This window comes from Ictalurus punctatus, chromosome 28, assembly GCF_001660625.3.
Source record: "Ictalurus punctatus breed USDA103 chromosome 28, Coco_2.0, whole genome shotgun sequence".
Lineage (NCBI taxonomy): Eukaryota > Metazoa > Chordata > Actinopteri > Siluriformes > Ictaluridae > Ictalurus > Ictalurus punctatus.
The window spans coordinates 1,476,595-1,492,098 of NC_030443.2; the positions used below are offsets into that span (position 1 = coordinate 1,476,595).

The 15,504-nt window shown below is 39.7% G+C and overlaps 2 protein-coding genes across 2 annotated transcripts; one reads left to right on the plus strand and one right to left on the minus strand.

Moving 5' to 3' along the window:
• Window positions 1–672: 672 nt before the first annotated feature.
• hmgn7 (high mobility group nucleosomal binding domain 7) lies at window positions 673–9,045 on the minus strand. The gene is made up of 6 exons (XM_017459961.3): window positions 8,855–9,045; window positions 7,579–7,605; window positions 7,429–7,458; window positions 6,615–6,662; window positions 6,205–6,312; window positions 673–2,941 (listed from the first exon to the last, which is right to left on the minus strand). The coding sequence occupies exons 1-6, from the start codon at window positions 8,867–8,869 to the stop codon at window positions 2,882–2,884; spliced, it is 288 nt and encodes a 95-aa protein (XP_017315450.1). The 5' UTR covers window positions 8,870–9,045; the 3' UTR covers window positions 673–2,881.
• Window positions 9,046–11,320: 2,275 nt separating this feature from the next.
• Window positions 11,321–14,791, plus strand: si:dkey-237j10.2 (uncharacterized protein LOC568721 homolog). The gene is made up of 3 exons (XM_017459960.3): window positions 11,321–11,534; window positions 12,964–13,153; window positions 13,777–14,791. The coding sequence occupies exons 2-3, from the start codon at window positions 12,973–12,975 to the stop codon at window positions 14,406–14,408; spliced, it is 813 nt and encodes a 270-aa protein (XP_017315449.1). The 5' UTR covers window positions 11,321–11,534; window positions 12,964–12,972; the 3' UTR covers window positions 14,409–14,791.
• Window positions 14,792–15,504: the final 713 nt, after the last annotated feature.

Consider the following 15,504-nt stretch of genomic DNA (forward strand, 5'->3'; position numbering starts at 1 on the left):
CGGAGCTTCCAGACAGTGTTGATGTATAGCTTCTGCTTTGCATAATAAAGCCTTAATTTACATCTGTGCACGCAGCGGTGAATGGTGTCAACTGACAAAGGTTTACCAAAGTATTCCCGAGCCCATGTCAGGATCTCCATTAGACTCATTAGGGTTTTTACTACAGTGACGTCTGAGGGATCGGAGATCACGCGCATTCAGAAGTGGTTTTCGGCCTCGCCTTTCACACCGAGATGTGACCAGATTCCTTGAATCTTTTAATTATATCGTGCACTGTAGAAGGTGAAATGCTCCAAAGCCTACCAATTTGTCTTTGGGGATTATTCTCTGATGCATCTGTTGGCAGATCGGCGAGCCTCAATCCATCCTTGCTCTTGAAGGACTCAGCCTTGGAGGATCCTTATATACTATGAATAGACGATTGCCTCACCTGTTTCACATCACCTTCTTTCAACTGCTCACATCTCTATTAGTTCAAAATTGCTCCTGTCCCCACTTTTGTGGAACGTGCTGCATGTATTAATGTTAAGATAAATGTTTATCTTAAAAAAAATAAATAAATAAATAAAAAAAATTAAAAAAAAACTATAGTTAATTAGATAAAACGTGAAATACCTTGTCTTTATGTTTTTGGGTTTGTTTTTTTTTTGCTTATATGTAAGTCAAAATACATTTACAAATCACTCCTCTTTGTTTTTATTAGCATTTTCCATATTGTCCCAACTTTTTCAGAATTGGGGTTGCAGTTATTAGCTTATGTGACTGGATTTAAATGTTGTTTAACCCAAACCTCAAGAAGTCAAAAACAAGCAGCCTATAAAGAAATTTTTGATCTGTTCGATTCTTATGCACTTATTCTTGTGCTATGTTTAAACCCATTGTTTATCTGTATAATAAAACATTTCTTTAAAACAATATTATAGAGACAATATTTTTGATTTCTCACTAATATAAATGTGGAATGTGGAACATTATAAAGGAATCATCATCGATAATAATTTAACCATTGCCTTCAAACAAGTGTATTTCATAGCTGGGAGAAAGAAAATAAAACAACCCAAAAACCTTTAGATTGGCTTCGTGTCAGCCATTTCAGACACGCCCCTACACGTCTTCATACAGCATTATTCGGTCCCTCCAGGATTTCGCCATCGCAGAAATTAACACAATCAACACAAACTCTGCAATATTCAGAGGAATTTTTTCTAAATTACTGCAGATTTTCTGCAGATTTGGGCCGAGACGTGTCACGTCACGACATGCATTCAGCCAAAGCCCTCTTCGATTCATGTGTACAGTTAAAGGTTACCAAACATCACTGTGAAAGAACGTGCAAAACAATCTGGTACGCTTGCGGTTTCGCCAATTCGAGTACTTTTTCTGCCAAAAAAAAAAAAAAAAAAAAAAAAACAAAACTCAGAAAATGTATTCACAAATTTAACTCTTTCACAGCACGGCGAAGAATTTTTGGCCGCAACAATCAGAAAAAGCTCAGTGAAATCCTGTACGGACTGATTATGAGGAGAAGTTGCATGTTCACAGGGGTGTAACTTGGCTTTTGAAGCACTCGAATGTCTGACAGTCCTGACTAATGCAAACTCTAATTGAACCGCAATAAGTTTAGGGGGCGGGGCTTAGTGCACATGGGTGGAAATGGGGGGTAGGCTCAATTAGAAAATAAAAATAACAAACATTAATCTTATTCAACTCCACCCATTTTAAGAGATCTTTTTTTTTTTTTTTAACAAGTCTTACCTAATGCACCTTTAAGAAATGTAGAGAAATAACCGCGTGCCCCTCAGCAGGTGTACTAGCTGGTGTTCTGATTAAATTATTGATTATTGATAGATTCATACACATTATTGGTGTGACAATTTGAGAGACTGACCACATAAAAATTCATCGTAAATATTGGCACTATTGATAAATATATGTAATACTTTGTGTGAGCCATTCAGGAAAGTGTATTTTGTGTGGTCACTGCATCTTCTGTGAAGATGTCTTGTTCGGCTGGAAAACAAAATGTAAAAGAACGAAAAACAGGAGTGATTTTTTTTTTTTTTTGAGGAAAACTCCAATGATGGTTTTATTGAGTGAGATTCAGGGCACGCTACTTCCCCCCCACCCCCACCCAAAACAAATGAATTCTCAGTGTTTAAAAAAAACTTCACAAAACATCTGATTTCACTTTAAAACCCCATAATTTCCACAAAAAAGAAACAAATCTTAATTCCCACCCAAACCCAAAACAATCCCAGTTTACCAGATTTAGTTTGTTTCATCGCATCAGTTTGGTGCCAAGATTCATGATTTATCCCAAAGAGTGGGGAGCGAACATCTAGACTTCTTATACCAATAATTTTTTTTTCCTAAAAGAAAACTTTCCAAATGAACAGCAAACTGGGCAAAAACTCCAAGATAAGAACATAATCGCTAACAAACACACACACACACACACACACACACACACACACACACACACACACACACACACACACACCCAGCAACGCAGGATCTACACCTCGAGATACAGGACCATCCGTTAAAACAAAATAAAAACACAAATTAAAAGAAAAAAAGACAAAACTGAAGCGCCGCCTTTGCGCACCGCTTGAGTTGGGGACAACTTAGAAGAACCCCGTCTGAAAACCCCCTTCGGTCGCGTTCGCATTTTTGTGCTAAAAACCTGAACCAGTATTTACAAAATCGTTGATAAAAATATTCCTCTGGTGATGGTTTGTGAAGAGAGGGGTCCGTCTGGGGCTTGGAACCTGCTGGAAAAAGAGGGAGGGAGAAGGAGGAGGGATGGATGGATGGAGGGAAGAACAGGTCGGACTGATGGGGAAAGAAAGAAGAAAAATGGATATGGACGGGTGGGATGCTACTCGGCCTTAGCCTCCTCCTTGTCTGGCTCCGGCTCTGCCTCTGGAGTCTTCTCAACCTGCATGGTGACAGAAATGGACCAATCACGGGTCAGGCTGGATCACCTGCACCAATCAGAGTTGTGCTTCGTGTCAAGAAGCGTTCTCAGAAATTCAACCTTCATTAAGTTGGCGTTTCGGTCAATAAATCATTTTCAGCTCCACTGTCCTGGTTCGACTCTCTGAAACGTTCTACATCTTTCTCAGGTCGTCAAAACCGCCCACGTCATTCCGAACCCAGGAATATAAAACTCTTCAAAAAGAGTAGGACGGCTGAAATGCAAACCTGCACCATTTCTTTTGCCTTTACTCCAAACGGACGTGTTTGAAGCTTGAAGGCTGACGTTCGTAGCGATCAAACGGACGGGTGTTTACGGCCTCCATTTTAGCGTTTCCCAAAATAAATATTCTGCAACTACTTCTACGTCCGTCCTTAACCTTCATCTCGGCTGTAAAATTCAAGCTAGTCCAACGCTCCCTGATGTTTTGGACTGCAAGCTTGCTAAAGGATAATTAAATAGGTAACTTCCCCCCCGCCAACAGGAAGTGTATTTTTATTTCACGTCCAATTCGGAACGTTCCTTACTCGATCATTTTGTTCAGGACTTTGACACACTTCCGGCCGAGAAGCGCCTCACATGAATAAAACCTGATCCGTTACACACCAAGTTTTACTTACTGTATTTATTCGCTCTGGATTTTAGCTCAGTGCCTTTATTGGTCACATAAATGTGCACTTTTTTTCTTTTTAAGAGTTTTGTTAAGTTCATGAGATGACATGAGGTGACAGAACTACTAACTAGACAGAGTGTCATACAATTTATTTAGCCTGTAGCTGTGATTCAGAAGATTACTCTACTTCATGCACATGTTAAATTACTGTTGTTGTTTTTCCCTGTAAATGGCTGCAAAGCAATTTCCAAACAAATCGTATGAGTTTTACATGACTGACTCAAATCGGGTCTTGTAGAAAGATGTTAATCAATTGATCGATCGAGTGTGGGCGGAGTCCGTCCAGCTAAACTGGTTGAAGATCAAAGACCAGTCTACGCCGGACAAATTCAATATGTTCAAACGAACTTGCTTTACCGAAGCTGGTGTTTTTTTGAAAACCCTGTTTAGTTAAAAAAAAAAAGAAAAAAAAAAAAGATTTGATTTCTAATCACTTTTTTTAGCGCTCCTAAGTCAAAACAAATAGGAATTGTTACATTGGAATTTTTTGTCATCATCATCCTGGAAATGTCAATGGGGGGAGGGGGATATTAAAATATTCACCACCTGGAATTATTATTATTATTATTATTATTATTATTATTAATAATAATAATAATAATAATAATAATAAATAATAATAGGACTAAACAGGTGACCAGCCTCAGCAGAGGTCCAGAGTTTGCTCATTTTATCACTGCTGCAGTGATAAAAAGTGATGTTACACTCAGCTATAAGGTTTATAAATGTGCGTATAGTCAAAGTGGTGTTTTAAATAATTTTTTGTGTACACACATATACATACTAATATATATATATATACATACTAATATATATATATATATATATATATATATATATATATATATATATATATATATATATATATATATATATATACATACATACATACATACACACACACACACACACACACACACAGTATCTCACAAACTCAACACACAGCCATTAATGTCTACACCGCTGGCAACAAAAGTGAGTATACCCCTAAGTGAAAATGTCCAAATTGGGCCCAAAGTGTCAATATTTTGTGTGGTCACCATTATTTTCCAGCGCTTCCTTAACCCTTTTGGGCATGGAGTTCACCAGAGCTTCACAGGTTGCCACTGGAGTCCTCTTCCACTCCTCCATGATGACATCACAGAGCTGGTGGATGTTAGAGACATTGTGCTCCTCCACCTCCACCCTCAGCTTCTTTAGCAAGGCAGTGGTCATCTTGGAGGTGTGTTTGGGGTTGTTATCATGCTGGAATACTGCATACTGATCATGCATTGCTTCAGTATGTCACAGTACATGTTGACATTCATGGTTCCCTCAATGAACTGTAGCTCCCCAGTGCCTGCAGCACTCATGCAGCCCCAGACCATGACACTCCCACCTCCATGCTTGACTGTAGGCAAGACACACTTGTCTTTGTACTCCTCACCTGGTTGCCACCACACACGCTTGACACCATCTGAGCCAAATAAGTTCATCTTGGTCTCATCAGACCACAGGACATGGTTCCAGTAATCCATGTCCTTAGTCTGCTTGTCTTCAGCAAACTGTTTGCGGCCTTTCTTGTGCATCATCTTTAGAAGAGGCTTCCTTCTGGGACGACAGCCATGCAGACCAATTTGACGCCGTGTGCGGCGTATGGTCTGAGCACTGACAGGCTGACCCCCCACCCCTTCAACCTCTGCAGCAATGCTGGCAGCACTCATACGCCTATTTCCCAAAGACAACCACTGGATATGACGCTGAGCACGTGCACTCAACTTCTTTGGTCGACCATGGCGAGGCCTGTTCTGAGTGGAACCTGTCCTGTTAAACCGCTGTATGGTCTTGGCCACCGTGCTGCAGCTCAGTGTCAGGGTCTTGGCAATCTTCTTATAGCCTAGGCCATCTTTATGTAGAGCAACAATTCTTTTTTTCAGATCCTCAGAGAATTCTTTGTCATGAGGTGCCATGTTGAACTTCCAGTGACCAGTATGAGGGAGTGTGAGAGCGATGACACCAAATTTAACACACCTGCTCCCCATTCACACCTGAGACCTTGTAACACTAACAAGTCACATGACACCAGGGAGGGAAAATGGCTAATTGGGCCCAATTTGGACATTTTCACTTAAGGGTGTACTAACTTTTGTTGCCAGCGGTTTAGACATTAATGGCTGTGTGTTGAGTTATTTTGAGGGGACAGCAAATTTACACTGTTACACAAGCTGTACACTCACTACTTTACATCTTAGCAAAGTGTCATTTCTTCAGTGTTGTCGCATGAAAAGGTATAATCAAATATTTACAAAAATGTGAGGGGTGTACTCACTTTTGTGAGATACTGTGTAATGTAATGTGTGTATATATATATATATATATATATATATATATATATATATATATATATATATATATATATATATATATACACACACACACACACATACGTATATGAATGTGTGTGTGTGTGTATATATATATATATATATATATATATATATATATATATATATATATATATATATATATATATATATATATATGTGTAAAAATAACATTATTGTGTCTGCACCTCATTAGTCTTGGTCTCTCCGTTTTCTGACTGGTTCTCATCCTTGGTCTCCTCATTCTTCGCCTTCGTCTTTTTGTCCTCCTTTTTATCGTTCACTTCTTTCTCTTTCTGATAGCGAGAGAGAAAGAGACAGGTGGAAAAACTATATCGCTATAGATTTTTTCTGATAAGAATTTGAAAGATACACAAACAAGAAAATAAAACAGCACAGCTGCATCATATTTTAAAAAGTTATTACAAATATAAACTATAAAGGAACTGGAATATTAGGAAAAGCGAGAATAAATTCATAACAAGGGTGTTCTATGAATGTCTGAAGACATGGAGGACAGAACCGAGTCTCTGATACGTTATTTAAAAATAAATGTGCATTTTGTTTAAAAAGTCCAGACTTTTTCTTCGGTTCTTACCTTAGGTGTTTTCTTGGGTTTGGGTTCAGGTTTTGGAGGAGTCGGTTTCTAAGGGCAGCAGCAACAACAACAACAACAAAAACAATTCATTTATTCGTCCATTCCACACAAAGTGTGGTTACAGAACTAACTAAATGCCAGCACGCATTTCGTTTCACCACAACACAGAGTTCTAGTGTGGGACAGATCACACCGATCAACAGGTTGCACAGAACCTCCCACCTGTCCACGCTTCAACATCAGCGTTAAACTGAGGTCCGAGTTGCACCTGCACCTCAGTGGTTCAGTCCCATGACCAAACAAAACAACTGGGTACGTTTGAAATCTAAAGTTGCACTCTTAAAACGTCGTTTCTATAGTAACAGCTCGTTCACAGGGCCTGTTTTTTTTTTGTTTTTTTTTAAATCGAAAAAGTGAAATTTACTTGAAGTAATGAGACGGCAAGTTGACATTGACGGCAAGTCTCCAGCGTCAGACGTACAGCTGTAACGACGTTTTCTGACATCTTCAAGACTTTCTCGGAAACACGACAAGCCGCGTTGAACGTTGTCTGCACTCTTTAACGAACGAACAACGGATTTTAATCGTCAGCGAACCGCTGTTGTGTCCGAGGAATAAAACGCTTTGGCCGCGAAGTTACAGGAAAGTAATCAAAGTGTTTCTACATGCGGTTTTGTTATTGTACTTACATTTTGTTTGGTTTTTCGACAAGTGGCGGAATATAGTTTTATAGCGCCATCACCATGTGGTCTGGCACGTGGAGGGGAAAAAAAAACCACAAACATGTGTACGGAAAAAAGAAAGAGGTACTTACTGCCGATAACCTGGCAGACCTTCTCTGGGGCTGTTAAGGCAGAACACACACATTGTTGTTTTTGTTTATACACAGGTGAGCACAGGTAACAGACTGAACTCTTATTGGAAAACGTCTGCAGAGAAAACACGAGAAAGTGGATTTCATTACCTCCTCCTTCACCTCTCCATCAGTTCCCTGCGAATGAAGACAAGAACGAAGACGAACGTTAGCAAGGGATGAAAATCAGAAGTGTCAGAAGGAGAACAAAGAAAGATGATTCATTATGTAACACTAATGAGAGGGAAAAAAAACTTTAAACAGGCATATTTTGATACACTTGTCGTTCTGACAAAAAATACGTAAATGATTACAAAACTTTTGTGATGCAATTCATTACAATATTGATATTAAATTATTCTAGTATACAGTGTAGGTTCAAAATAACATACTATTGTTGTTATTAATAAAAATAATATACTGTAAAGCTTTAAAAATGTAAATCAGTTTAATCAAAACAGTTAAAAACTTCTGAATGTTAAAAACAAAATGTTTGGAAATGTACTTTCAGCCAGTTTGTTTTCAAGAACTTGGTGCAGATTGTGGCTGTGCACCCAAAATGCGGCTCGACGGCTATATAGTGCACTAGGTGCTATCAAAACACTGTATCCTTGTGTGCCCTACGTAGGGCGCCTCGGTAGGCCGTGAAGAGTCGTTTGGGACGCGGATCCGTGCAGGTATTTTGCGCGGAGACATTTCACAAGTAGTTCGTCTCTCGTTTAAAAAAAAAAAAAAAAAGAAAAGAAAAAAAAAAGAAAAAAAGAAAAGAAGGGGGAGGGGCGCGCGAGCTCTTAACTGCCATCTGGCGGTAAGAAGGCGCCATGACACCCTTTCGTCTTCCCAGGCGAACAAAGAAAACGTTAAAATTGTTCACCGAAGCGACCTTCTCCTAGACCAATCTCTACGCCTGACGAAAGTAGAGCTCTCCAAGTATTTTTTCATGTCCTTTCGACGGTCGTCGGCGCACCAGAGCGCTTATAAACTCGCCGTGTTGTTGGGGTTTTTTTGTCGCGCCTTGTCGAGAAAAGAGGGGGGGAAGTAACGTTAGCGTTACAGCATGGCTGCTGCGGCTACACCAGGCTACACAGGCATGGAGCTGCTCTGACTCCTGCCCACGGAGAGAAAAGCGCTGCCCGAGACACAAAAACCCCCTCTCCCTCCCTGCTCTCACCGGCGTCGAGGAAAAATAAATAAAATACAGCGAGCGCTCGGAAAAATCCTAAAATGAACCACGGTTAAGTCTAAGCCCTCAGATTCTAGAAAAGTCCAAAGGACATTTATATTAAAACGGAAAAACAGCCTCGCTGTCTCGAGGGCTTCCTAATTTCACGACTGATTTGTAAGGGCAAAAGTATATCCGCATGCCGTGCTCGGCTTTTCTACATACCTTTCTCTTGGGCATGTTGAGCTTTTTTTTTGGATAATTTTTCTTCTTTTATGCAAAAACTGAAAGGTTATCTTTTTTTTTTTTTTAAACTAAGATATATATTTATACAGACTCGGAGTTCAGAGATCAGGGGAAAGACTGTCGTCCGCTATGCACTAATTCTGTAGTAAACACTGAAGCTGGGCTACATTAGAACCAGTGGTTGAATGGGGAGGGCGAAGGGGCGGAGCAAAGAGTGACCGACACCTGGATTGACCAATCTGCAGCGGTCTGAACGTGCCGCAAAAGAGCCATTCTGAACTCTGAACGCGGTTTAGGCGCGAAATCCTGACAGGAATCTATCTCCGCTCGCGCGCTGTGATAAATCTCCTTCAGTCCCGTCTTTAATAAATAAAATAAGAGTTTTTCATAAACAACAACAACAAAACGTATTTACGCCATACTTGAGCCATCTGTATTTTAAACCAGGGACAAATATTCACATGAAAATAAATATTTCTGTGCTAAAGCTTGTCACCGTGGCTACAAGCTGAGCTAAAATAGTGCATGAGGCTGTCATAATACTATACTTGTTCAGTACTTTATCATAGGCCTACACTTTAGAAAGGTACGGTGGGTTTCTGAGAAGAAAGTTCCCCACATTGTGAAGGAAGTCGTTTCCTCACAAACCATATGCGTTCAAAGGAGTCATTTATTTATTTTAAAAGTCATTTCGATAATTTATATAGGTCGCGGCTGCTTCTTGTCACAGAGACGCTCGTATCGTCGATCAAAACCGCAAACGGCGTTTTCTGACTTCCGTAGAGTAGCATTCATTTAGCGTGCTCATTTCGAATTTGTTGTCGTGCAGTTTTCCTCGTGCGTTAAAAGGAAACCCCCACCCGGAAACCCGTTAAATGTTTGATGGTTGTTGCTGTGTCTTGGTTATGTCCTTGAGAAGATGGACATTTTCACGGGAAGATGTTGTTATTGCTTGCACGGTTATGATGGCATTTAATAAAAGAATAACCTCTCAAACATACAAAAGATAAGGGTAAGGGTTCTGATGTTCTCACCTTTTCCCAGCAATGCTCAAAACCATATTAATGAGAAAAATTGATGAGGCTCAGGTAGTTTCCTACAAGATGGCGAGCGCTGTGTCGTTCATGGCGGTATTGGCAGGAAAGTTGGAGCTGGTCAGTTTGAGCAGAACGTACAGATGAGGAGGTGAGAGAGCTGTACAGTCTAAACGACTGAAGCGCTCTCATTTGGTTTCTTTCCATTTAACCTCCAGTGTCAGGTTAGGTTTTGTTGTTGTTGTTATTCACGCCCTTTTATTATGGAGCTGTTAAAGCAGAATTCAGTTCTAGCCTAAAGCTGTTGAAATAGAATCCCATCCAAGCATAGAGTTGTTCAAGCAGAATCCAATCTAAGCAAAGCAGAATCCAATCAAAATATAGAGCTGTTAAAGCAAAATCCAATCCAGGCTTAAAACTTTTAAAACAGAATCCAATCCAAGCATATAGCTGTTAAATCAGAATCCAATCCAATCATAAGCTGTTAAATCAGAATCCAATCTAACCATATAGCTGTTAAATCAGAATCCAATCCAAACACAAAGCTGATAAAGCAGAATCTAAGCCAAGCATGGAGCTGTTAAAGCAGAACCAAATCCTAATTTACAGCTCTTAAAGCAGAATGCAGTCCAATCCCTAAACTGTTAAAGCTGAATGTAGTCCAATCCCTAAACTGTTAAAGCCCAATGCAGTCCAATCCCTAAGCTGTTAAAGGAGAATCCACAAAAAAGCAGGTTAAGCAGAATTCAACCCAAATGTAGGACTGTTAAAGGAGACTCCAATCCAATCATAAAGTTGTTAAAGCAGAATCCAATCCAAGCATTGAATTGTTCAATCAGAATCAAGGTGAATAGCTGTTAATGTAGAACTCAGTCTGATCATCGAGTTGTTAAAGCAGACCCCAATCCAAGTATATTCTCTAGATTCCAAAGCAAAAGCTACTAAATTAAGAGCCGTTAAGTTTGAATTTAATCCAATCTTTAATCCAAGCTGTTAAAGGAGAATCCAATCCCATCCGAGGTTTAAGGGCCCAACATCTTTCTCGCACTTCAGATATTGGAACTCGCAACCTTTAAGTCATGCGGGATGTTAACCAGTAAACTACACTGAAGACACACTGGTGGAAAACGTAAAGTCTCATTTCATTGTGTAACAGCGCTTTGCAGATGAACTGCTAATCTATTGTGTTTGGAGCTTGTGAAACTACGTCGATGTTTTGAACGGCCATTTCTTGAAATAATGCCTAAATAAAGCATGTGTCTAAGTGTGATTTTCATACAGGATTGTGTGAGAAAGGCCTTTTTCTCACTTCTGCTTTATGTGGAACAGACTGACAGTCAAGCTGGGTGTGTGTGTGTGTGTGTGTGTGTGTGTGTGTGCATGCACTTCCCCTTCACATACACTGCTTTGAGTGTTAGATTGACACATCACTTGAGTTTATATTTGATAGCGTGAGGAACAGAGGGCTTGGAACTTGTGAAGGGTTAATTCTATACACTGAAGGACGGATGGAGAAAGGGAATAACTGATGGACTGATTTAAATCAAAACTACAGATAGAACGATTTTTTTTGCTGATTGTGTTCAGTTCTACCGGCAAAATAAGAAGTTAATTCAAGCACTCCGGTAGGTCTCTGTTTCTCTCTCTCTCTCTATGATTAGACTGAATTCTGCCTCATTAACTTTATTCTTAGATTGGATTCTGCCGTAAAGGTTTATTCTGAGATCGGATTCTACTTTAATAATAATTTTATTCTTAGATCGGATTATGCTTTTAAAACGCTATTATTCCTAATTACTGCATTCTGCGCCATTAACAGCTCAGTGCTTGGACTTGATTCTCCATTCTTGGATTTCTGCTTTAGCTTTTTGTTCAGATTGGATTTTAGTTCTTTAATGGCTTTTGGATTCTGCTTCATGCAGGGATTTGATTCTGCAGCAACTCTATGCTTGGATTGGATTCTGCTTGAACAAGTTTTAGACATTTTGTAGTTAACGCCTCTTACCTAGTCTAAAAAAACAACAACAAAACAACAATCACAGACGTCCCTAATGGTGCAATTACAGCTTTATAGTTCACATTAGACACAAACATACTATTATTATTATTATTATTATTATTATTATTATTATTATTATTATTGTTATTATTGGCTGGTTTGTTTCTTAGGCTGTACTTCCACAGGAAGCCTGTGAGTCTCTTCATGCAAATGAATGCACAACGTTGTCACGAATATCCCGCAGTCACACACCATCAAGAGTCACTTCAGCCCACTTCAGAAATCATTTAATCTTTTGTTAAACTGTCTCTAGCAAGTGTTGCTATTATTATCTGCTTTTTTTTTCTTCTTTTGTGTGAAAGTGCTCCATTCTTACCTGGAAAGTAGTGCTATGAATAGTGATAGAAAATAAAAATAGAAAAAAAAAGAAAAGTGGAGCTAATTCCTAACTTAAATTCGTCTTCAACACACACCACACAACGACGTATCAGCCAGAGCAGAACTCGCTCCGGTGTTTGCTCGGCTTTGCACGAACACCAAATCTGTGAGATCTGTAGAGTTTCGATGAGGAAGTGGAGGCTCAGCGTTTTCTTTTTCAATTCGACAAAATTATACTTGTCGAGAAACTGACAAATATGTTTTTCCTTTCCAGCCTTCATAGATTGTTGTGCGCAAAAACACAAAATAAAACAAATATAACATTGATTTCATTTCAAGTCTAGATCTATATGCAAAAAAAAAATGATTGGTTAAGAAATTTCAAGTTGTCTTCTCTTGTCAGATTTTGAAAAAAAAAAAAAAATTTAATTTATGGAAAGAAGCAGAGAATCGGATCAGTGGTCACTAACCCTGTTCCTGTTCCTGATCTACCTTCCTGCAGGTTTCATCTCCAACCCAAATCTAACACACTTTTCTTAATTTATCAAGAACTTCTTAGATAGTCAGGTGGGCCCATTATGGTTGGAGCTAAAGTCTTCAGGAAGGTAGATCTCCAGGAACAGCACTGGTGACCGCTGATCTTAATGGAAGTGTGTGTTTTGTGTGTGTGTGTGTAGGCCATCATCATGCTTGGTGAGGCATTCCTCCATGTCCTGAACTACACTGAGGAAAACCCTGAACGCACAGCCCACTCTAAGCCGAACACACACACGTTGTTGCGCACACATTCACGCACCGTTCCTCCTCCGAAAACTGCAGCGACTCACCTGAGCTCCAGATCGCCCCGGACGCCCCGGACTCTGCGAGGTGAGGACTCTGTGGGAAATGTGGTGGGAGCTTGTCAATAATGCACAAGCAGAAGCACTATATAAGGAAGGTGGGAGGTATCTGAGATGTAGTCTGTAATTTTAGGCATGTTCTAGAAAAGAGGAAGTGTACCAGTGTGGAGGTGACTACCAGGAAAATCAGCTGATCCTTATTCAGGAGGAAGGCATTATTCATCCTTTTATATCCGTGTTTATCTGGAATGAAACCAAAACCTATCTGACCTAAGATTCAGGTCGCAGAGCTGTTTAGTTAAGGATTGTGATTAGTCAGGAGGTGTTGATTCATTTCCTGTGACAGCAGCTCTGACAGTAGCAGGTTTATATTCGAATGCGTTATCGTTTCTATAGTAAAAGCTCGTTCGTTCGGGACTTGTACAGCGGTCGCTCCACGTAAAAACGTGTGTAACCGTTGATTTGGTGACTTTTTCTGTAAGGAGGTGTTTATTTAACGTTTATGGAAGTAGTCTCCAGTGTCAGAGATTTGTAACAGCCAAGCTGAGGTCAAGCTGTAACCAAAAATTCGGTGTTTATCGTCCCATACACACATTATATTAATACAGAAAGATTTTTGGACTCTAAAACGTGTTCCTTTTTACCATCCAGCCAGTCGGCCTGAAGGCCCTGAGAAGCCTGGGCCTTGCCTGACCTCACTGCCCAGTATGGCTCTCCCAATCCCCAGCAGCAGCGCAGAGGATCTCTGGGACCTGCAGCTCTACAGCTCCTCGTACTGCCCAAGCTTTTACAAAGCTTACCCAGACCTGCAGCTAGCAGGAGGCACGGTGGGTCCCCTGGACCCGACTCCACAATCCCATGGCCCTCTGCTGAACTCTGAGGATCTCGGCTTCCTGGATGCCTCGATGGAGCCCGGGGAGCAGGTAGAAGACCACAGCGAGGCAGACGAGGGTTACCTGGTCATAGAGAGCATGAGAAGCCTCGGGAAGCAGCAGAGGCTCACCAACTCCATGCTGAACAGCATTCTGGAGACACAGCTGAGGGAGGTCTATCGGCAGCACATGCAGGACAGCCTGGCCCGGTGTAGCTCGTCCTCGCTTAGCGCTAGCGTCGTGCCAGGAATCTGCGGCAATCTCAGGAACGCGAGCACTCAGGGGAGCGAGCTGCACTCCAGCCAAAGCCAGAGCAGCGTCAGATACCTGAGCACGTGTTCGGCCCCGCCGACGTCACACTTTAGCACACCTATGCTGCGCATTTCATACCAACAAGAGCCTGAATCCTGAACACACACACAGGTCAATATCAACGGAATCTATGCTTCTGGTTCTTTATTTTTATTTTAAAAAAAGACAGTATTTTGGTTACATGTTAGTGATAAGAAAGCAGTAAGTTCAAACTTTTAGTGTTATTAGTGTTAAGCTTTGATTGCCAATATATATAATATAATATATAATGTCAATATAATAGATCATCCTTATAAATGTAAAGTAAAATGCAACAAGTGCAAGAAAGCTCATTTCATCTCTTACATTTTCCCTCATTTTCCGTAGCAATTACTTCCTTTATTGTTATTATTATTTACATGTCTTTAATCACTGCATGTTGCTGATTACTGAAAACTCTGATTACTTGTAAGTTTCCAATTAAATGACACTTTTACAGACGATCATGAGCCGCCTCAGTGTTACATAAACAAATCAACCACTTCTTGTTAATGGGTTAGGGGTCCTAAAGTGCCTACTGGAGCTGCTGATTATCACTAATTACGATTATTTTCTTTCATTTTTGAGCTTTGGAAACACAAATGTGCAGTAGCCCTGAAGGTAAGGCACCTAAAAAAAAGAATCCTTACAAAATTTCATCCATTTATTAATTTAAAAAAAGTTGACTTTAAATAAAAAGTCAGCTTATAAAAAAAATGGAGCCGACATGAAATAAAAGAATTAATTTTATAAATGAGAAATCAACTAAAAAAAGAAAGTCAACCTTAAAAAGGGGTCAGCTTTAAAAAAAAAAAAGATAAGAATTCAGCATTAAATAAAAGAGCTTAACTTTAAAAAGTTCATTGAAAAAGTTTAATTTCCAGAGTCCAGTTTTAATAAAAGAGTTCATTTTAAAAAGAAGACTTTAAATAAAGTTTTAAAAAATAGTCTGTTTGAAATAGAGAGTCAAAATAAAATGACTCAACTTTAGTCATCTAAAAAAAAGAGTCAGGTTTAAATATAGAGTCAACCTTGAAAAAAAAAAGAAGTTACCTTTAAAAATAAAGACTTGTGAAGTTTCACGTCCATTGAAGCAGATGTGTATCTGTAAAAAGAAGAAAAAAGGTTTTATTGTAGTGCTGTGTTTAGTTAGTGCTGCCACCTGGTGGTCATGACG

What these genes read in the sequence shown, in the direction of transcription:
- hmgn7 (XM_017459961.3), bottom strand. An exon ending in ATGGAGAGGTGAAGGAGGAG is followed by an intron (nt 7,459 to 7,578) that starts GTAATGAAATCC and finishes CTGCCTTAACAG; the next exon opens with CCCCAGAGAAGGTCTGCCAG. An exon ending in GAGAGACCAAGACTAATGAG is followed by an intron (nt 2,942 to 6,204) that starts GTGCAGACACAA and finishes GTCACCATGCAG; the next exon opens with GTTGAGAAGACTCCAGAGGC.
- si:dkey-237j10.2 (XM_017459960.3), top strand. Translation starts at nt 12,973, where the DNA reads ATGCTTGGTGAGGCATTCCTCCATGTCCTGAACTACACTGAGGAAAAC. An exon ending in GACGCCCCGGACTCTGCGAG is followed by an intron (nt 13,154 to 13,776) that starts GTGAGGACTCTG and finishes TTTACCATCCAG; the next exon opens with CCAGTCGGCCTGAAGGCCCT.